At 51.3% G+C, this 22,640-nt stretch overlaps 1 protein-coding gene across 1 annotated transcript in view; it reads left to right on the top strand.

Moving 5' to 3' along the window:
- Positions 1-21,237, top strand: part of ABCB9 (ATP binding cassette subfamily B member 9) — a 45,275-nt gene extending 24,038 nt beyond the window's left edge. The window contains exons 5-12 of the mRNA XM_038763859.1: positions 5,822-6,027; positions 9,851-10,048; positions 12,880-13,008; positions 13,639-13,827; positions 14,154-14,327; positions 16,526-16,685; positions 17,057-17,193; positions 19,760-21,237. Of these exons, the coding sequence (XP_038619787.1) occupies positions 5,822-6,027; positions 9,851-10,048; positions 12,880-13,008; positions 13,639-13,827; positions 14,154-14,327; positions 16,526-16,685; positions 17,057-17,193; positions 19,760-20,050 (1,484 nt within the window). The 3' untranslated portion in view covers positions 20,051-21,237. The remainder of the gene's footprint in view (positions 1-5,821; positions 6,028-9,850; positions 10,049-12,879; positions 13,009-13,638; positions 13,828-14,153; positions 14,328-16,525; positions 16,686-17,056; positions 17,194-19,759) is intronic.
- The last annotated feature ends 1,403 nt before the right edge of the window (positions 21,238-22,640 follow it).

The following is a 22,640-nucleotide window of genomic DNA, read 5'->3' as shown; positions in this document are numbered from 1 at the left end:
AGTGAATTGACTTGCCCAAAGTCACACGGCTGACAAGTGGCAGAGCCGGATTCAAACCCATGACCTTTGATTCCAAAGCCCGTGCTCTTCCCACTGAGCCATGCCGCTTCTCTAAGCGGGGATTAAGACTGTGAGCCCCACGTGGGGCAACCTGATTACTTTGTATCTACCCCAGTGCTTAGAACAGTGCTTATTATTATTCTCCGTTGCCACAAGGGTCCCTCGCTTGGGAATTTCTCCCTCATTAGGCAGTCATGGGTTCCAATCCCGGCTCCGCCACTTGTCAGCTGTGTGACTTTGGGCAAGTCACTTAACTTCTCTGGGCCTCAGTCACCTCATCTGTAAAATGGGGATTGACTGTGAGCCCCACGTGGGGCAACGTGATTACTTTGTATCTACCCCAGTACCTAGAACAGTGCTTATTATTATTCTCCGTTGCCACAGGGGTCCCTCGCTTGGGAATTTCTCCCTCATTAGGAAGTCATGGGTTCCAATCCCGGCTCCGCCACTAGTCAGCTGTGTGACTTCGGGCAAGTCACTTAACTTCTCTGGGCCTCAGTCACCTCGTCTGTAAAATGGGGATTAAGACTGTGAGCCCCACCTGGGGCAACCTGATTACTTTGTATCTACCCCAGTGCTTACAGCAGTGCTTATTATTATTCTCAGTTGCCACAGGGGTTCCTCGCTTGGGAATTTCTCCCTCATTAGGAAGTCATGGGCTCAAATCCCAGCTCTGCCACTTTGTCAGCTGTGTGGCTTTGGGCAAGCCACAACTTCTTGTACTTCCCAAGCACTTAATCAATCAATCAATCAATCATATTTATTGAGCGCTTACTGTGTGCAGAGCAGTGTACTAAGCACTTGGGAAGTACAAGTTGGCAATATATAGAGACAGTCCCTACCCAACAGTGGGCTCACAGTCTAAAAGGGGGAGACAGAGCACAAAACCAAACATACTAACAAAATAAAATAAATAGAATAGATATGTACGAGTAAAATAGAGTAATAAATATGTACAAACATATATACATATATACAGGTGCTGTGGGGAAGGGAAGGAGGTAAGATGAGGGGGATGGAGAGGGGGACGAGGGGGAGAGGAAGGAAGGGGCTCAGTCTGGGAAGGCCTCCTGGAGGAGGTGAGCTCTCAGTAGGGCCTTGAAGGGAGGAAGAGAGCTAGCCTGGCGGATGGGCAGAGGGATTGGGGGCATTCCAGGCCGGGGGTCGATGGCAGGACAGTCGAGAGCGAGGCCTAACGGTGAGGAGATGAGCAGCAGAGGAGCAGAGGTTGCGGGCTGGGCTGGAGAAGGACAGAAGGGAGGTGAGGTAGGAGGGGGCCAGGGGATGGACAGACTTGAAGCCGAGAGTGAGGAGTTTCTGCCTGATGCGCAGATTGATTGGTAGCCACTGGAGATTTTTGAGGAGGGGAGTAACATGCCCAGAGCATTTAATGCTCTGCACACAGTAAGCGCTCAATAAATACGATTGAATGAATGAATGAATGAACTTCTCTGGGCCTTAGTGACCTCATCTGTAAAATGGGGATTAAGACTGTGAGCCCCACGTGGGCCAACCCGCTTACCTTGTATCTACCCCAGGGCTTAGAGCAGTGCTTGGGACATAGTAAGCGCTTAACAAATGCCGTCATTACTGTTGTAGACGGGGTCAATCCAATCGGGTGGCCAGTTGAGGGCGCAGACACCTCACGTTCCCCCCAGCAGCCCAGCTTGGTCCAGGAAAAGCAGCAGAGGGGAATGACGGTGTCCCGGGAATCCTGAAAATGATCAAGGCCGGACAGATGGGAACACATTCCTCTGGTCCAAACTCCAGGCAGGAAAGCTCCTAATCAAGCCCTCCATCCCAGCCAGCGGTGATCGCAGGTTCCAGGGAGCCAGGAGTCCCCCCCACCCCGTGGACACTGTACTAGGCGTTGGGGTAGATACAAGCACATCAGGTTGGAGCCCATGTGGGGCTCACAGTCTCAATCCCCATTTTACACATGAGGTAACTGAGTCACAGAGAAGATAAGTGACTTCCCCAAGGTCACAGATCAGACAAGTGGTCTGAGAGCCCACCTCCTCCAGGAGGCCTTCCCAGACTGAGCCCCCTCCTTCCTCTCCCCCTCCCCGCCAGCCCTACCTCCTTCCCCACCGTACAGCACCTGTATAGATGTTTGTACAGATTTATTACTCGATGTATTTTACTTGTACATATTTACTATTCTATTGATTTTATTTTGTTAATATGTTTTGTTTTGTTGTCTGGCTCCCCCTTCTAGGCTGTGAGCCCGTTGTTGGGTAGGGACCGTCTCTATATGTTGCCAACTTGTACTTCCCAAGCGCTTAGTACAGTGCTCTGCACACGGTAAGCGCTCAATAAATACGATTGAATAAATGAATGAATGGACAGTCACCCCATGAGGCCCCAGCCAGGGCTGTGACGGACTCCTTACCCCATCTCACAGGGAGGAGACCTCAGTGGGTGGGTCGGGCCCCCCTAATCTTCAGGGCAGAGGTTAATTTCCAGAGAAGCAGTGTGGCTCAGTGGAAAGAGCACAGGCTTTGGAGTCAGAGGTCATGGGTTCAAATCCCGGCTCTGCCACTTGTCAGCTGTGTGGCTTTGGGCAAGTCACTTCACTTCTCTGGGCCTCAGTTACCTCATCTGTCAAATGGGGATTAAGACCGTGAGCCCTCCGTGGGACAACCTGATCACCTTGCAACCTCCCCAGTGCTTAGAACAGTGCTTTGCACGTAGTAAGCGCTTAATAAATGCCATCACTATTATTATTTTTATTATTATTAGACTGCGAGCCCGTTGTTGGGTAGGGACCGTCTCTATATGTTGCCGACTTGTACTTCCCAAGCGCTTAGTGCAGTGCTCTGCACACAGTAAGCGCTCAATAAATACAATTGAATGAATGAATGTTGAACCAAGAGGCTATTATCACTGCATGCCTGCTAAGTCTCATGACTCCAATCTTGAATATGGTCTCTTGCCTCTTTTCCAAGGTTCATTACCAATTAGTGTGGTAAGCTCATTGGGGGCTGGAAACGTGCCTACCAATTTTTTATAGTGTATCATCATCATCATCAATCGTATTTATTGAGCGCTTACTGTGTGCAGAGCACTGTACTAAGCGCTTGGGAAGTACAAGTTGGCAACATATAGAGACAGTCCCTACCCAACAGTGGGCTCACAGTCTAAAAGGGGGAGACAGAGAACAAAACCAAACATACTAACAAAATAAAATAAATAGAATAGATATGTACAAGTAAAATAAATAGAGTAACAAATATGTACAAACATATATACAGGGGCTGTGGGGAAGGGAAGGAGGTAAGATGGGGGGGATGGAGAGGGAGACGAGGGAGAGAGGAAGGAAGGGGCTCAGTCTGGGAAGGCCTCCTGTACTCTCCAAACCACTCAGTACAGTGCTCTGCGCACAGTAGATGATCAAAAAATATGATGGATTGATCTTGGCCCGAGGAGCAGCATGGCCTGCTGGAAAGCGCGTGAGCCTGTGAGTCAGAAGACCTGGGTTCTACTCCCAGCCCCTCCACTTGTCTGCTATATATGCTTGCACAGATTTATTACTTTATTTTACTTGTACATATTTACTATTCTATTTATTTTGTTAATGATGGGCATTTAGCTTTAATTCTATTTGTTCAGATGACTTGACACCTGTTTACATGTTTTGTTTTGTTGTCTGTCTCCCCCTTGTAGACTATGAGCCCGTTGTTGGGTAGGGACTGTCTCTAGGTGTTGCCAACTTGGACTTCCCAAGCGCTTAGTCCAGTGCTCTGCACACAGTAAGCGCTCAATAAATACGATTGAATGAATGAATGAATGCTGTGTGACCTTGAGCAAGTCACTTAATTTCTCTTGGCCTCAGTTCCCTCATCTGCAGAATGGGGATTCAAGACCTGTTCTCCCTCCTACTCAGGCTGTGAGCCCCACGTGGGACCTGATTATCTTGTATCTACCCCAGAGCTTAGTGTTTGGTACATAAAAGCACTTAATTATTATTATTATTATTATTATTATTATTGAACTAAGGCCAGGGAAGCAGCGTGGCCTAATGGAAAGAGTATGGGACTGGGAGACAGGAGTCCTGGGTTCAAGTCCCAGTTCCACTGGCCCGCTGACAGAGCTTGGGCAAGTCACTTAACCTCTCTGGGCCTTCATTTCCTAGTACGCAAAGTGGAGATAAAATAAATTGCAAACTGTGAGAGAGACAGGGTTGGTGTCTGATACTATTACCTTGTTCCTACCCCAGGGCTTAGCACATAGTAAGTACGTAATAAATGCCATAATTATAATTACCAAGGAATCAAGAATACCGATTTCATTCATTTTTGTACCAGTCTTCTTCTCTGGGTGAGGGTAGGCAGGTACATTTTGGTCTGCATTTAATAATAATTAATAAATGCCATCATTATTATTATTAATAATAATGATGGTATTTAAGTGCTTACTTTGTGCCAGGCATTGTTCTTAGCACTGGGGTAGATACAAGGTAATTGGGTTGGACACAGTCCCTGTCCCAAATAGGGCTCACAGCCTTAATCCCTCTCCATCCCCCCTCGCCTTACCTCCTTCCCCTCCCCACAGCACCTGTATATATGTATATATGTTTGTATGTATTTATTACTCTATTTATTTTATTTGTACATATTTATTCTATTTATTTTGTCAATATGTTTTGTTTTGTTCTCTATCTCCCCCTTCTAGACTGTGAGCCCACTGTTGGGTAGGGACCATCTCTATATGTTGCCAACTTGTACTTCCCCAGTGCTCAGTACAGTGCTCTGCACACAGTAAGCGCTCAATAAATATGATTGAATTAATGAATGAAGGTAATTGGGTTGGACACAGTCTCTGTCCCAAATAGGGCTCACAGCCTTAATCCCCATTTTACAGATGAGGAAACCGAGGCCCAGAGAAGTGAAGTGACTTGCCCCAGGTCACACAGCAGACACGCAGCGTGGCTCAGTGGAAAGAGCACGGGCTTTGGAGTCAGAGGTCATGGGTTCAAATCCCGGCTCTGCCAATTGTCTGCTGTGTGACTTGGGGCAAGTCACTTCACTTCTCTGGGCCTCAGTTACCTCATCTGTCAAATGGGGATTAAGACCGTGAGCCCCCCTGAGGGACAACCTGATCACCTTGTAATCAATCAATCAATCAATCAATCGTATTTATTGGGCGCTTACTATGTGCAGAGCACTGTACTAAGCGCTTGGGAAGTACAAATTGGCAACACATAGAGATGGTCCCTACCCAACAGTGGGCTCACAGTCTAAAAGGGGGAGACAGAGAACAGAACCAGCGCTTAGAACAGTGTTTTGCACATAGTAAGCGCTTAATAAATGCCAACATTATTATCATCATTATTATAAGTGGCAGAAGCGGGATTAGAACCCGTGACCTTCTGACTCCCGGGCCCATGCTCTATGTTTGGAGTCAGAGGTCATGGGTTCAAATCCCGGCTCCTCCACTTGTCAGCTGTGTGACCTTGGGCAAGTCACGTCACTTCTCTGGGCCTGAGTTCCCTCATCTGGAAAATGGGGATTAAGTCTGCGAGCCCCACGTGGGACAACTCGATTACCTCGTATCTACCCCGGTGCTTAGAACAGTGCTTTGCACATAGTAAGCGCTTAATAAATGCCATTATTATTATTATTATTAAATGGTCAGGGTGGGGTGGGAAAGGCTATGGGGAGCCTGGTGAATAAAGTACCTTAGTTTCCCCTCCCTTCCCTCTTCCCCCCACGTCCCTTTCACTGGGCCACTGTGCAGAGCTGAGCTGCCTGTGTTCCAGGGGACATCATCTCCCGCCTGACCTCCGACACCACTATCGTCAGTGACCTGGTCTCCCAGAACATCAACATCTTCCTGCGCAACACGGTGAAGGTGACGGGGGTCGTCGTCTTCATGTTCAGTCTCTCCTGGCAGCTCTCTCTGGTCACCTTCATGGGCTTCCCCATCATCATGATGGTGTCAGACATCTACGGCAAATACTACAAGGTAGGTGCCCTGACCCCCGACTCCGCTGTCCCCCTTAACTAATCTGGGCTGGGTTAACCATCTTCTCCCGGAGGATTGAGTAAGCACTCAGTAAATACGATTGATGATGATGATGATTGCCTCGGGGAGGCAGGAATTGACCAGAAGGCAGCTAAGGCAGGCTCAGGGGCAGATGGACAAGGAGGTTCTCTGTACCTACTAATTGGCCAGGGCCCAGGAGGGGAAAACAGCCCTTAGGGAAAAGGGATTCTGAGAAAATCATCTCCCAGCCATTTGTTCTGGGAAGGAGGAAGCAGAGAAGCAAGCATGACCTAGCGCAGAGTGGTAGTCGGAAGGACTTGGGTTGTAATTCCAGCTCTGCCACTTGTCTGCTGTGTGTCCTTGGGCAAGTCACTTAACTTCCCTGTGCCTCATTTATTTCATCTGTTAAATGGGGATTAAGACCGTGAGCCCCATGGGCGACAAGGTTGTGTCCAACAAGCAGAGAAGCAAGCATGACCTAGCGCAAAGAGTGGTAGTCGGAAGGACTTGGGTTGTAATTCCAGCTCTGCCACTTGTCTGCCGTGTGTCCTTGGGCAAGTCACTTAACTTCTCTGTGCCTCATTTATTTCATCTGTTAAATGGGGATTAAGACCGTGAGCCCCGTGGGCGACAAGGTTGTGTCCAACTTGATTAGCTTGCATCTACCCCAATGCTTAATTACAGTGCCTGGCACAGAGTAAATGCTTAGCAAGCACCATCTGAAAGAAAAAAACATGAGCAGAGGGAGGGAGTTAAGTCCTCCAGAGCTGAGATCATTCATTAGCCTCGGGGCTAGGAGCCCTGGGCGGCAGAGGCTGGTAATTGAGACTCCCAAGAGGAAAAGAGGGATTTTAGGTTTTGGAGTCAAATCCCCTTTATGTCTCTGGCCTGTAAAATGCAGCTGGCCCCCGAATCCCACTGCCCCCTCCCTTTCCCTACCAAGAGGAGGAAGCAAGCCTGGCTGACTGGGAGCGTGTCCTGAGTGCCAGGCCTCGCCTGGCCCCCTCTTCCTGTAGTGAATCAGTCATTCAGAGCCTGCTTGTGTGTCCCCGGCCCCACCCTGAGGCCGCTCCCCAGCCCCCGACTCCCATGGCTGAGAGTTTTCCTGGCAGAATGGAAAGGCTGACTTCCCATGCCGGCCCTGCGCTTCCCGGGGTAGGGACTCCCTGCCTCTCCTCCTTTTGGTTGGCAAACCTCAGGGCTGCGGCCTTGGCCGCAGAACACCTTCGGGCCACCTTAGCTCCGACCCTCCCACTGTCCTCTCCTGCCCCTTTAGCCATCTGGCTCACCTCTCTGGGCCCCAGCCCAAATGGCAAGTCTGGGTGTGTTGTGTACCCAGGCACCTCTGCTACCCCAAGTCATTGCTTCCCCCTGTTAATGCGCCTGGACATTTTCCGTGGAACTGACAGGAGAGCTTCCTCTACCCAGGCCAAATAAGCTATTAGGCAACCTCTGAGATTCAGCCCCATTCCTTCCAGGGTCGCGTGTACTGCCACTGCCTTGAATAAGCTGTGTGTTTAAAGATGACTCGGGCATGACACATAGTTACTTCGTCCTCTTAAAGTCCTCTCAGGTTAGCCCGGCTGAATGGGCAATAAGAATCTGTCGCCCCTCAAGTCTCTTCACTTTGCCCTTCCTTCCGTCCTTTCCCTTGGTTCTTGAGGCATCAGGAGAGCCCTGGCTGTCCTAGGCCTCTCTGGAGGCAGAAACTCCTCACCCTGGGCTTCAAGGCTGTCCATCCCCTCGCCCCCTCCTACCTCACCTCCCTTCTCTCCTTCTCCAGCCCATCCCGCACCCTCTGCTCCTCTGCTGCTAATCTCCTCAATCAATCAATCAATCGTATTTACTGAGCGCTTACTGTGTGCAGAGCACTGTACTAAGCGCTTGGGAAGTACAAATTGGCAACACATAGAGACAGTCCCTACCCAATAGTGGGCTCACAGTCTAAAAGGGGGAGACAGAGAACAGAACCAAACATACCAACAAAATAAAATAAATAGGATGGAAATGTACAAGTAAAATAAATAAATAAATAAATAGAGTAATAAATATGTACAACCATATATACATATATACAGGTGCTGTGGGGAAGGGAAGGAGGTAAGGTGGGGGGGATGGAGAGGGGGACGAGGGGGAGAGGAAGGAAGGGGCTCAGTGTGGGAAGGCCTCCTGGAGGAGGTGAGCTCTCAGCAGGGCCTTGAAGGGAGGAAGAGAGCTAGCTTGGCGGAGGGGCAGAGGGAGGGCGTTCCAGGCCCGGGGGATGACGTGGGCCGGGGGTCGACGGCGGGACAGGCGAGAACGAGGTACAATGAGGAGATTAGCAGTAGAGGAGCGGAGGTTGCGGGCTGGGCAGTAGAAGGAGAGAAGGGAGGTGAGGTAGGAGGGGGCAAGGTGATGGACAGCCTTGAAGCCCAGGGTGAGGAGTTTCTGCCTGATGCGCAGATTGATTGGTAGCCACTGGAGTACCTCATTCTCGCCTGTCCCGCCATCGACCCCCAGCCCACGTCATCCCCCGGGCCTGGAATGCCCTCCCTCTGCCCATCTGCAAGGCTAGCTCTCTTCCTCCCTTCAAGGCCCTACTGAGAGCTCACCTCCTCCAGGAGGCCTTCCCACACTGAGCCCCTTCCTTCCTCTCCCCCTCGTCCCCCTCTCCATCCCCCCCACCTTACCTCCTTCCCTTCCCCACAGCACCTGTATATATGTTTGTACATATTTATTACTCTATTTATTTATTTATTTTACTTGTACATATCTATTCTATTTTATTTTGTAGTATGTTTGGTTTTGTCTCCCCCTTTTAGACTGTGAGCCCACTGTTGGGTAGGGACTGTCTCTATATGTTGCCAATTTGTACTTCCCAAGCGCTTAGTACAGTGCTCTGCACACAGTAAGCGCTCAGTAAATACGATTGATGATGATGATGGAGGGAGAATGTGCCTGCTGCCTGTCGGACCTCTCCTTGGGCCAGTTTGGGCTTCACCGGCTGGCCTGTGGAGACCACCATCCGGAGAGAGTCAGGCTGAGCTTGAGAGGCGGAGGTGGCATTTTCGACCTGTTCTTGGCTCCTTCAGAAGCTTGCTGCAGGCAGGCCGGGTGCCCATGCCGGCTGCAGGCAGGACCAAGATTCCCTGACTTCCCTTTTCTGGGCTGCGGGTCAACATCTTGCTTAGCTGACATCCAAGAATCAATGCCTTCTGAAAAATCAAGGCTGGGTCACATATATAAGCATTCAGGAAAAATGGTGGCTGGGTGACTGGATGATGATTTCCAGGTAGTGAAACTATTACAGTAGTTGGTACTTAGATTGTGCCTTTAGCAGAGAATACGGGAGTGTTTTGTTGGCATTAGCTGATTCAGCCTCATAATGGGAGCAAGACACATAGCGAGAAGTATTCTCCACCCATAGAACCGGCGAGAAAATAGAGGTCTGGGAAGGTCGAGTGATTGCCCCAGGGCAAAATCGGGTGACAAATCCTGGAATCTCGATTCCCACTTCAGCCCTTCCAGCTTTGGATTCTGCTGTCTATCTAGACTTCCCCCTTCATGCTCGGAATGACCAAAGGGGAGACTTTCCATCCACAAGCCCCGTGGGTCCTTCTGGAAGAAGGCGGTTACCTTTATTCCCTGCCTGTATCCTAGATCACCCAAGGTGAAGAAAAGCCCTCTAGGTACACGTGGAGGGGGCTCTCGAAGCTGTTCTAGAATGCACACGTTACTGAGGGGGGCAGGGAAGGTTGCGAGCTGAAATTATGATGCTGATTTTCGACTTTCATCCCTGCTTCCCATTCTGTCCCGGGCATAGAGACTTTCCAAAGATGTTCAGAATGCCCTGGCCAAGGCCAGCAACACGGCCGAGGAGACCATCAGTGCCCTGAAGACGGTGCGGAGCTTCGCCAATGAGGAGGAGGAGGCCGAGGTGTACTCACAGAAGCTGCAGCAAGTGTACAAGCTCAACAGGAAGGAAGCGATGGCCTATACGTACTATGTCTGGGGGAGCGGGGTAAGCGTCCCCCTTCCTTCCTTCAGCTCCGCGACTGCCGGCTCGTCCGCTGCAGTCTGTGGGATCGTCGAGATGATAGGGAACGAGGAACGACAGGCCACGAGGTGCAGAGTGGCCTCATTCATTCATTCATTCATTCAATTGTATTTATTGAGCGTTTACTGTGTGCAGAGCACTGTACTAAGCACTTGGGAAGTTCAAGTTGGCAACATATAGAGACGGTCCCTACCCAACAGCGGGCTCACCGGAGCCTAATGGAAAGAGCCCGGACATAGGAGTCAGAGGACTTGGGTTCTGATTTCTGCTCCGCCCCTTAAACGCTGTGTGACCTCGGGCAAGTCACTTCCATTCTCTATGCCTCTCTTGTCTTCTTTTTTCTTTTTTTTATGGTACGTGTTAAGCACTTACTAGGTGCCAGGGACTCTTCTAAGTTCTGGACTAGATATAAGATAATCAAGTTGGACACAGTCCATGTCCCATATGGGCCTCACAGTTTTAATTCCCGTTTGACAGATGAGGTAACTGAGGCACAGAGAGGTGAAGTGACCTGCCCAAGGTCGCACAGCAGACTAGTGGCAGAGCCGGAATTAGAACCCAGGTTCTTCTGACCCACAGACCCATTCTCTATCCACTAGGTCAGTTACCTCATCTGTAAAATGGGGATTAAATCTTCTAAGACTGTGAACTCCTTGTGGGACGGGGACTGCATCCAAGTATTTACCCCAGTGCCTGGCACCTACTAAGTCCTTAACAAGTACCATTAAAAATAAAAAAGACCTCAGGAGACACATTTATTTCCTAACCTCTCCATCCAGTAGGAGGAAAACCCCAGATTTTGAAGGTTCATCATTCGTCAAACATTTAAGATAGCCCAGGCCCTGTGCTCTTTAGGTGATAATGACATAAGAAGACCTTTCGTTTCTATAGCCTCCTGTCTTGGGGCCTCACCCGCATTATCTCGCTCAGCCTGCCCTCCTTCCTGGGAGGCGGGGAGTGAACAGAGTGAGCGAGCCTCAGTTTACGGATGGGGAAACAGCCACATAGAGCAGGGAGGTGACGGCAGCCGTGCCAGGACTACAATCCAGTCCCAGGCCAGGGACTCGTGTGTCTGAAAACAGTGGAGGGGTTTCCAGGGATCGGGGGCCAAAACTTTCTTGACATCTGGTGGACAACTTGGCCGCCTCAGTGGTAGTCACACGTGTGTCTGTTTAGTATTGCAGTGTATTCTCCCAAGCGCTCAGAACAGTAAGCGCTCAATAAATACGATCGAACGAATCTGAAGACCTAGTGCTCTGGGCTCAGTCTGTAAGTCCCAGATGACGAGGTCCCTCTGGGTGTGGTGGCCACTATCTGAGCCTTGGAAGTGGCCACTTATCTGCCTTCTTGCCCAGAGCAAGTTACAACATAGTCTGATTAAGTTGAAAAGAATGCCGACTTGGTTCATTCCACGACCTGCAAATCCATCCTGGGGAGGGCCAGTTAGCCAGAGGAGGTGCACTCAGGTCTCTGATAATGCGGGGCTTACATTCTTGATGAATCTTATATTTAAAGACAACTAACATAATAGCTCGAGCACCTTGACGCCACTGTGGGAGTGCCCACAACCCTTCCTTCCAGTATCATATCCTTCCAGTATTCTATCCGGATAGATAAGTGCTTGAAGAGTATTCTCTAATTCCCTGAGTGTAGTTAGTACATTCCTATTATTGTACCCAAGAACTGGAGAGAGCCCTAGGATAAATTCAAGATAACCAGCTCAGAACCAGTCCCTGTCCCACAAAGCCTTCACAATCTAAATCAGAGGGAGAGTAGTTTTTCCCTCAGTTTTGTCCTATCTGAAAAACAGGGATTAATGATTTGCCCAAGGCCATTCAGCCGGCCACGGGGTTGCTCCCAGTCCCGTACTCCTTTTCCACTAGGCCTCTCTGCCTCCGAGCTGGTAAAATAAGGCGTGTGGGCTAGTAGAATTTTCTATTTATATACAAGATTGGTTTGAGGGAGCGGGGAAGTGAACCACTGGCTGGTGGAGGTCTTGTTTAAGGGCCACCTACTGTCCTTGGCCTAGAGCAGTGCTTTCGTGGCTCAGTGGAAAGAGCACGGGCTTTGGAGTCAGAGGTCATGAGTTCAAATCCCGGCTCCGCCAGTTGTCAGCTGTGTGACTTTGGGCAAGTCACTTCTCTGGGCCTCTGTTAACTCATCTGTAAAATGGGGATTAAGACTGTGAGCCCCCCGTGGGACAACCTGATCACCTCGTAACCTCCCCAGGGCTTAGAGCAGTGTGTTGCACATAGTAAGCGCTTAATAAATGCCATCATTATTATTATTGTTTCCCAGCCAGCATTTCCACTCTGAGGCGCACCAAGGCCTCATGAGTGATCTGGGAGCTTGTCCACCCACAAGCCAGCGGGCCGGGACAGGTGGCAGCGCCCGAGTGCCCAGAGGCCACTGGGTGCACAGGACCAGAGAGCCACCAGCTGCTGCTCCTTCCCCTTTCCCGGCTTGTGCCCGGCACTTGGGACGGGGGTAGGAGAGCCCAAACCAGAGCGTGGACGTGCCGCAGCTGCATTTGAAAGAGGCTGCCGCAGGACACTGGACCTAGAGGGGTGACCGGTGGCGAGGGTTTCCAGGAAAACTTTATCCGGTTCAGTTGGAATTACCGCCCAGTCCGAGGGAATGGGAGAGAAAATACAGTCGGAGTCTCATGAGTTCCCCTTCCCCAGCCACAGGGAGCCAGGCAAGCGGGAGAAATGGTGAGGGCTCGGGGCGGGGGACGTGCTTCAGCGGATCACCCTGGACCCCAGTCACACTCTCCTCTTCCCTCGGGCCTCCAGCTCACTATGCTGGTGGTGCAGGTCAGCATCCTGTACTACGGTGGCCACCTGGTCATCTCCGGCCAAATGACCAGCGGGAACCTCATCTCCTTTATCATCTACGAGTTTGTCCTGGGAGACTGCATGGAGGTGAGTGGCTGGGGAACAGAGGACTGGGTGCGAGTGCTGGCAGCCTGAAGCGGGAAGGGGGGACGGAGGAGGGGAAGGCTAGGTCGGAAACCGGGGGTGTGGCTGTGGGGCAAGGTGTCCAGGCTGGTTGGGGCCTAGGAGGATACACGGGGTGTTTTGAGGAGGAGAGCGCTAGCGATAAGAAGTTTGTTTGGGACGTGAGAGAGTTGGGGGGGTGCCTGTCGGGGCAGGGGAACAGTGGGTGTCAAAGGTGAGAAGCAAATTTCCTGGAAGCGCCCAGCTGTGTGACTTGGGGCAAGTCATTTAACTTCTCTGAGCCTCAGTTCCCTCATCTGTAAAATGGGGATTGACTGTGAGCCCCCTGTGGGACAACCTGCCTGTAAACTCCCCAGCACTTAGAGCAGTGCTTTGCACATAGTAAATGCTTAATAAATGCCATCATCATTATTATTATGAAGGCAGATAGCATAGGGAGGGCACCCTTTCTCTGGACCATTCTACCTGGCGCAGAGGCCTCTCTGCTCTGGTCCTTCAGGGCCCGCTTCCTTTGTCCCCAGGAGTCAGCCGGGACTAGGGCAGAGCGTCAGGGAGTGGGGGCGGGCGGCGGGGTGACGGCTTGTGTCTCTCCAGTCAGTCGGCTCGGTGTACAGCGGGTTGATGCAGGGAGTAGGGGCAGCCGAGAAGGTGTTCGAGTTCATCGACCGGCAGCCGACCATGGTGCACGATGGGACCCTGGCCCCCGAGCATCTGGAGGCCCGCGTGGACTTCAAGAACGTCTCGTTCACTTACCGCACCCGCCCCTCCACGCAGGTCCTGCAGGTGAGCGCTCCCTCGCCGCCTCCTCCTCCTCGCCACCGGCATCAGGACAGGCAGGAGACGGATCCGAGAACTAGGGCTGCCCTTCCTGTTGGGAAGGAGGAAGCGGGAGCCCTAGAGACTGGAGTGTCCTTGATGTGGCCGATGGAAGGAGGGAGGCAGAAGGGCCCGGGGAGGCACAGCAGACCGGCTTGAGCGCCTGGGCGTGATCTCTGGGAGCAGATGAGTTCCCAAGAGGACGGGGGAAGGTTTCGGCCGGTCGGAGTGGGCCGGTCCAGGGGGCCGGGGGTGGATAACGATTCCCTATTTGGACCCCCGCTGTCTTTCAGAATGTGTCCTTCACCCTAAACCCAGGCAAGGTGACGGCTTTGGTGGGCCCCTCGGGCAGCGGGAAGAGCTCCTGTGTCAACATTCTGGAGAATTTCTACCCACTGGAGGAAGGGCAGGTGCTACTGGATGGAAAACCCATCAGCAGTTACGACCATAAATACCTTCATAGAGTGGTAGGTAATAATAGTAGTAATAATAATAATGGCATTTATTCAAGCGCTCACTATGTGCAAAGCACTGTTCTAAGCGCCGGGGAGGTTACAAGGTGATCAGGTTGTCCCACGGGGGGCTCACAGTCTTAACCCTCATTTTACAGATGAGGTAACTGAGGCACAGAGAAGTTGTCCTAGTGTCTGAGGGGTCACTCAGTTTCTCGGCAGATACATGCCTCACGGGCAGCTGGTGAACAGTTCATTCATTCGATTGTATTTATTAAGCGCTTAGTACAGTGCTCTGCACATAGTAAGCGCTCAGTAAATACGATTGATGATGATTTATTGAGCACTTACTGTGTGCAGTGCCTTGTACTGAGCGCCTGGGAGAGTATACTATAACAATAGCAACAGTCCTTGCCCAAATGACCTTACATTAGTGTCAGATGGCCAAGGGAAATTTGGAAATACCCTAGGTTGGTAGGCAAGTAGTTGATTAGGAAGGAATGGAAATTTCCTTCTTTTTCCTATAAGGTTCATCCCCCAGTGGGGCTTTGTGCCTATTTGCAAGGTTGGATAAATAAATGCCGTGAACCTGGTATTTGTAAGGAAAGGTTAGTTCCTGCTGAGGAGCTGAAAGGCCCTACCTCTCCCAGCTTCAGCTGGCCAGTTACAATTCCTCTCCCCCTCGTCCCCCTCTCCATCCCCCCCCCATCTTACCTCCTTCCCCTCCCCACAGCACCTGTATATATGTATATATGTTTGTACATATTTATTACTCTATTTTACTTGTACGTATCCTATTTATTTTATTTTGTTCATATGTTTGGTTTTGTTCTCTGTCTCCCCCTTCTAGACTGTGAGCCCACTGTTGGGTAGGGACTGTCTCTATATGTTGCCAACTTGGACTTCCCAAGCGCTTAGTACAGTGCTCTGCACACAGTAAGCGCTCAATAAATACGATTGATTGATTGATTGATTGACTCATCACTGGCACCAAGAAAGGTGCATGGAGAAGCAGCATGGCTTTATGGACAGAACACAGACCTTGGGAGTTAAATTGTATTTTCCCAGGCGCTTAGTACAGTGCTTTGCACACAGTAAGCACTCAATAAATATGAATGAATGAGAGGAGTCGTGTTTTAAGGCCGGCTCAGCCACTTCCCTGCTGTGTGAACTTGGGCAAGTCAAGGTCAAAAAGCAGGCAAGGCACTTTACTTCTCTGTGCCTTGGCCTTTTAGACTGTGAGCCCACTGTTGGGTAGGGACTGTCTATATATGTTGCCAACTTGTACTTCCCAAGCGCTTAGTACAGTGCTCTGCACACAGTAAGCACTCAATAAATACAATTGATTGATTGCCTCAGTTACCTCATCTGTAAAAATCAATGATATTGAGTGCTTACTGGGTGCAGAGCACCGAACTAAGTAGGGATTAAGTAGCTGTTCTCCCTTCCCTTTGAACTGCGATTTCCATGTAGAAAAGGGACTGTGACTGTGTCTCTATCTACCCCAACACTTAGTACAGTATTACATGGCACACAGTAAGTGCTTAAAAAGCACTTCAGTCATTGTTCTTATTATTATGGCTCCATTCATTCATTCATTCAATCGTATTTATTGAGTGCTTACTGTGTGCAGAGCACTGTACTAAGCACTTGGGAAGTACAAGTCAGCAACATATAGAGGCGGTCCCTACCCAGCAACAGGCTCACAGTCTAGAAGGGGGAGACAGACAACAAAACCAAACATGTGGACAGGTGTCAAGTCGTCAGAACAAATAGAATTAAAGCTAAATGCACATCATTAACAAAATAAATAAAATGGTAAATATGTACAAGATAAAATAGAGTAATCAATCAATCAGTCATATTTATTGAGCGCTTACTGTGTGCAGAGCACTGTACTAAGCGCTTGGGAAGTCCCAGTTGGCAACATATAGAGACAGTCCCTACCCAGCAGTGGGCTCACAGTCTAATAAATCTGTACAAACATATATACAGCTGCTGTGGGGAGGGGAAGGAGGTAGGGCGGCGGGGATGGGGAGGAGGAGAGGAAAAAGGGGGCTCAGTCTGGGGAGGCCTAGAGTCTACGGGCCTCGAGAAATCCAGAATCCCCTGGATTGATTGGAGAAAGGAGTTTCAGGATGGGAAACTTTTGTCCAGTTGGAGTGAGCACTACTAGTCCCTGGGCTCTTTCCTTCTTCCCCCCACCACGGCAGATCTCCTTGGTGAGTCAAGAGCCAGTTCTGTTTGCCCGCTCCATCGCAGACAACATATCCTACGGACTGACGTCGGTGTCCTTCGAGGAGGTGGTGGAGGCGGCGCAGAAGGCCAACGCCCACGGATTCATCACCGAGCTCCAGGATGGCTACAACACAGGTACGATCATCAACATCATCAGTTGAGCGCACGCTATGTGCAGAGCACCGTACTAAGCCCTGCCTGGGGGCTCTGCTGACAGCTGACAAGTGGCGGAGCCGGGATTTGAACCCCTAACTCCAAAGCCCGTGCTCTTTCCACTGAGCCACGCTGCTTCACACGTTGGTCATCTGTATGACCGTGGGCAAGTCACTTCTCTGTGCCTCGGTCATCTGTAAAATGAGGATTTAAGACTGTGAACCCCACCTGGGACAACCTGATAACCTTGTATCTACCCCAGCGCTTAGAACAGTGTTTGGCGCGTAGAAAGCGCTTAACAAATACCCTCAGCGTCATCACCTTTCCATCATGTGTTGGCTTTCCTCTCACAGAGACCGGGGAGAAAGGAGCCCAGCTGTCTGGGGGCCAGAAGCAGCGCGTGGCGATGGCCAGGGCCCTGGTCCGCAAGCCGCCCATCCTCATCCTGGACGAAGCCACCAGCGCGCTGGATGCGGAAAGCGAATATGTGGTAAGTCGGCGGAGGGGGGTTGCGGTGGCACCGGGATGCGAAAAGGGAGACCTGAGCTGGGTCTTCGGCATCGGGGAGGCCGGGGGAGGCAGCACTCCAAACCCCCCAGCAGCTATGGGGGTCTGAAGTGATGCAGCGTGGCTCAGTGGAAGGAGCCTGGGCTTTGGAGTCAGGTCATGGGTTCAAATCCCGGCTCCACCACTTGTCAGCTGTGTGACTTTGGGCAAGTCGCAACTTCTCTGGGCTTCAGTTCCCTCATCTGGAAAATGGGGATTAATGGGGATAAGACTGTGAGCCCCCCCAAAGGGACAACCTCATCGCCTTGTATCTCCCCCAGCGCTTAGAACAGTGCTTTGCACATAGTAAGTGCTTAATAAATGCCATCATTATTATTACTATGCTGAGAACAAAACCCTCCTGAAAGGTGTGCTTGGTCCTCTGGACAAGGGAAAGGGAGGATCCTTTAAGGGCAGAGCAGCCAACTTGGGAACCACTGGGGCGGTGGCCGGGCTGCCCTCGCCTCTTCCCACAGGGATTCTGGATCCAAGCCTTCCAATCCTTCAGAATCCTTCATCATCAATCGTATTTACTGAGCACTTACTATGTGCAGAGCACTGTACTAAGCGCTTCAGAAACACCTGCTTAAGGTGGACGGTGCCCGCTGGCATGGTTACAACCGTAGCCAGCTACTGTCCCGATGTCGAGAACACCGTGTGTCCGCTGCCGTTTCTCTGTGTGCTAGCCTTCAAGATGGCAACAGCATTCATTCATTGATTGTCAGTCGTATTTATTGAGCGCTGACTGTGTGCAGAGCACTGGACTGAGTGCTTGGGAAGTACAAGTTGACAACATATAGAGACGGTCCCTACCCAACAACGGGCTCACGGTCTAGAAGGGGGAGACAGACTACAAAACTAAACGTGTGGACAGGTGTCAGGGCATCAGAATAAATAGAAATAGCTGCAGGTACTGCCTTGTGGCTCAGGTAAGGTTTCAGGGAGCCAAGGGGTGCGGCAGGAATCATCATCATCATCAATCGTATTTATTGAGCGCTTACTATGTGCAGAGCACTGTACTAAGCGCTTGGGAAGTACAAATTGGCAACATATAGAGACAGTCCCTACCCAACAGTGGGCTCACAGTCTAAAAGGATGAGATTGGCAGGCTGCCCTCTCCCCTGTGAGGAGGTATGTGAACTCACGGTACCCCGAAGACAGCGTGGTCTGGTGGAAATGGCACGGGCCTGGGAGTTAGAAGGTCTGGGTTCTAATGCCGGCTCTGCCACTGGTCTGCTGGGTGACCTTGGATGAGTTACCTAAGTTTCCTGTGCCTCAGTTTCCTTATCTGTAAAACGGGAATTCAGTCCTACTCCCTCCCACTTAGACTGTGATCCCCTTGCCTGAGCCACGAGAAGCAGCGTGGCTCAGTGGAAAGAGCAGAGGTCATGGGTTCGAATCCAAGCTCCGCCACGTCTGCTGTGTGACCTTGGGCAAGTCACTTCTCAGAGCCTCAGTTACCTCATCTGTAAAACGGGGGTGAAGACTGTGAGCCCCACGTGGGACAACCTGATCATCTTGTATCACCCCAGCGCTTAGAACAGTGCTTTGCACACAGCGCTTAACAAATGCCATTATTATTATTATTATTATTATGTGAGACAGGGACTGTATCCAATCTATCTTGCATCTGCCCCAGCTCTTAGCAGCATATATGGCACAAAGTAAGGGCTTAACAAGTAACACAACCATTATTATTAATTATCATCGTATAGATTTCGCCCACCTACTGACACTTCAGCATTTCTGTCACCTCAGCCCTTGTGTGCTCACTCAATCAATCAATCAATCAATCGTATTTATTGAGCGCTTACTGTTTGCAGAGCACTGTACTAAGCACTTGGGAAGTACAAGTTGGCAACATATAGAGACAGTCCCTACCCAACAGTGGGCTCACAGTCTAGAAGGGGGAGACAGAGAACAAAACCAAACATATTAACAAAATAAAATAAATAGAATAGATATGTACAAGTAAAATAGAGTAATAAATATGTACAAACATATACATATATACAGGTGCTGTGGGGAAGGGAAGGAGGCAAGACGGGGGGGATGCAGAGGGGGACAAGGGGGAGAGGAAGGAGGGGGCTCAGTGTGGGAAGGCCTCCTGGAGGAGGTGAGCTCTCAGTAGGGCCCCGAAGGGAGGAAGAGAGCTAGCTTGGCGGGTGGGCAGAGGGAGGGCATTCCAGGCTGGGGGATGACATGGGCCGGGGGTCGCCGCTCCCCCATCTATTACCATAGCACGTGCTTATACATCTTTAAACTCTGTCGCTTCCCCATACTTATAGTTTATTGTAGGATCTGTCTCCCACCTTAGGTTGAAAACGCCTTAAGACAGATAGCTTGTTTACTCGCAGTAAGCCCTTAGTCCGGAGTGAGCGTTCAGTCGCTGTTCTGGATTGGCCAGTTGGCCTGTCATTGGATCAATTCCCTCATCAATGGGGGTGACGTGCTTTCCTCCCCCTCCCGCGTCCGACCCCTCCCCACCCGTCGCCCCCCTCTGCCGACAGATCCAGCAGGCGATCCACGGCAACCTGCAGAACCACACGGTGCTGATCATCGCCCACCGGCTGAGCACGGTGGAGAAGGCGCACAACATCGTCGTGCTGGACAAGGGGCGCGTGGTGCAGCAGGGCACGCATAAGCAGCTGATGGCGGAGGGGGGCCTCTACGCCAGGCTGGTGCAGCGGCAGATCCTGGGCCTGGACACCAGCGCGGACCGGGGCGGTCAGCCCGAGACGAACTTCCATCCCGGCCGCAGGGAGCTGGCCGGTGGGCAGGGCGAGGCGCCCAAGGCGTGACCTGTGGGGCAGTGTCCATGATGGACATCAGGCTGGCAGAAGCCCCCTGCCCAGGAGAGCCTCTCGGAATGTGCCCCGGCAAGCCCACCCGGGGCCTTGAGGCTAAGTTCGCTTGGTTGCAGAGATTTGTGCACGTCACTGTAGGAGGGGCCTGTTTACTAGTCCCCCACATTAATGCTTCCTGCAGGTCAGTCCCCTGTCCGTCCCCCCCCACCCAACACCTCCAAACTGGGTTCTCTGTCCTCCCATCTGTCCCTCTCCCTTCCCCCTTCACCCCCTCCCCACCATTGCAGTTGCCAGAGTCATGCCGGGGAGGCAGGATGACTGTTTTCCGTCCTGGGCCAGCTTTCCAGGCCCGTCCGGGGAATGCGGGATGGGGGGTGCAAATCCGTAGCGATGACCCCCACCCATCTCCTCCTTCTCCACATGCCCCCCTCCACCCAGTTGTCCCCAGGCCCCGGGTCAACCTCCTGGGGGTGAACGGTGTTGTTTTGACGCAGAGACCCAGCTGGGTTTCTAGTGCTGAGCCTGCCTGCCTCGCAAGCTTTGTGGTCGGTGTTGGTTTTTTGGTTGATTTTCTCCGTTGGTAGTCTGGAGCCCACCGGTTGCAGCTAATGAAAAACATGGCAATCAACTAGGAGTCCTGGCCCAGCTTGGGGGTGAAGCACCGTTCCTGGAAAAGAGGTCAGCTAACATCCTTGACACATCAACCAGGCCACCCCGTCTTTCCCGCCAGCTCCCTCCACTGCCCTGCCCAGCTTAGCCCGGTGGGCTCAAACCCTGGACTGCTGGAGGCTGAGGAGGTCCCCCATCTCACGGGGTGAGATCGTACGAGGGGGACTGGGGAAGACTTCGAATTCAGTGGGCCTCCCTGCCGGGTGGCCGAGTCAGGGCCAGACTCACTGTGAACCATGACCAACCTCAACCTGGGATGGGCAGCTGGCTGGCACCAGGGCCGTGAGGGAGATGGCGCCCAGCACAAGGCCGACCTGGCATCCGCCTCCAGCACTTTAGCCGCCCCCCACCCCGGTTCCTTCCTGCTGGCAGCCAACCCTTGCTGCTCTCTGCCACGGGGCGGTTGTGTCGCAGCGTTCTTTCTGTGTTGTGGAGCGGGGGCCGGAGGGTGGCTGGTTGTCGTCAAGCCGTTGAAGGACTTGTCAAATAAAACACTACCTCTGCATCTCCGCTCCTGTCTCCTGTCCCCTTCTCTCTCCCCCTCCTCTCCATGCCTCAGCCTTCGTGCTTTTTCAGTTATGAAAAGGCAAGGCCACAGGGTCAGGAGACCAGAGATTCTCAACTTCCTTCCTGGGGTGTCTACCTACACCCCCCTCTTAACGGCCTTCCCAACTCCCCTGTGATGTTTGCACTTCCATCACAAGTGTAACCTGTTTAACTGCTTTTGCGTTAGATTCCTGCACTCTCTCTTCGGTGTCCTCTGTTTTATAGAGCCATAGGGCTTGGGTTGCAAGGCATCTCCTTATATTCCTCCTCCTCCTCCTCCTCTATTGGTCCTGAAGGGGTCGACAATATGGGGTGGGACCCCCGGGGATGAGGGTGACCTTAAACAGGTCAAGGTCACAGCTCATTGGAAGGTGGACACCTATGGGATGTTAATCCCTGGGTGCCCCAGGCTTGAGGGGACTCATTCTTTATTTATTTATTTATTTATTTTACATGTACATATCTATTCTATTTATTTTATTTTGTTAGTATGTTTGGTTTTGTTCTCTGTCTTCCCCTTTTAGACTGTGAGCCCACTGTTGGGTAGGGACTGTCTCTATATGTTGCCAATTTGTACTTCCCAAGCGCTTAGTACAGTGCTCTGCACATAGTAAGCGCTCAATAAATACGATTGATGATGATTCTTCATGGAAAAGGGGTGCTCTCCCCCTTTGATACCCTTCAAAAGACCACGGGTGGGCTCTCTACCACAGGGAACTGTGCAGAATCGAAAGCATTTGAACCTCTGAGAGCTAGGTTTTAATTAGTAAATGTGGTAATAATAATAATAATAGTAATAATTGGCATTTGTTAAGCGCTTGCTATGTGCAAAACACCGTTCTAAGCGCTGGGGAGGATACAGGGTGATCAGGTTATCCCACGTGGGGCTCACGGTCTTAATCTCCATTTTACAGATGAGGTAACTGAGGCCCAGAGAAGTTAAGTGACTTGCCCAAGATCACACAGCAGACATACAGCAGACATGTGGCAGAGCCGGGATTCGAACCCATGACCTCTGGCTCCCAGGCCAGTGCTCTTTCCACTGAGCCACACTGCTTATTTGCCAAGCACTTACTAGGTGCCATAGGCTCTACTAAGCTCTGGGGTAGATATAGGGTCTTGGGCAAATCACTTCTCTGCGCCTCAGTTACCTCACCTGTAAAATGGGGATTAAGACTATGAGCCCCGTACAGGACAGGGACTGTGTCCAATCCGATTTCCTTGTATTCATTCATTCATCCAATCGTATTTATTGAGCGCTTACTGTGTGCAGAGCACTGTACTAAGCGCTTGGGAAGTACAAGTCGGCAACATATAGAGACGGTCCCTACCCAACAGTGGGCTCACAGGCTAGAAGGGGGAGACAGGG

This window comes from Tachyglossus aculeatus, chromosome 21, assembly GCF_015852505.1.
Source record: "Tachyglossus aculeatus isolate mTacAcu1 chromosome 21, mTacAcu1.pri, whole genome shotgun sequence".
Taxonomy (NCBI): domain Eukaryota; kingdom Metazoa; phylum Chordata; class Mammalia; order Monotremata; family Tachyglossidae; genus Tachyglossus; species Tachyglossus aculeatus.
This window is presented reverse-complemented; position numbering and strand designations above follow the sequence as displayed.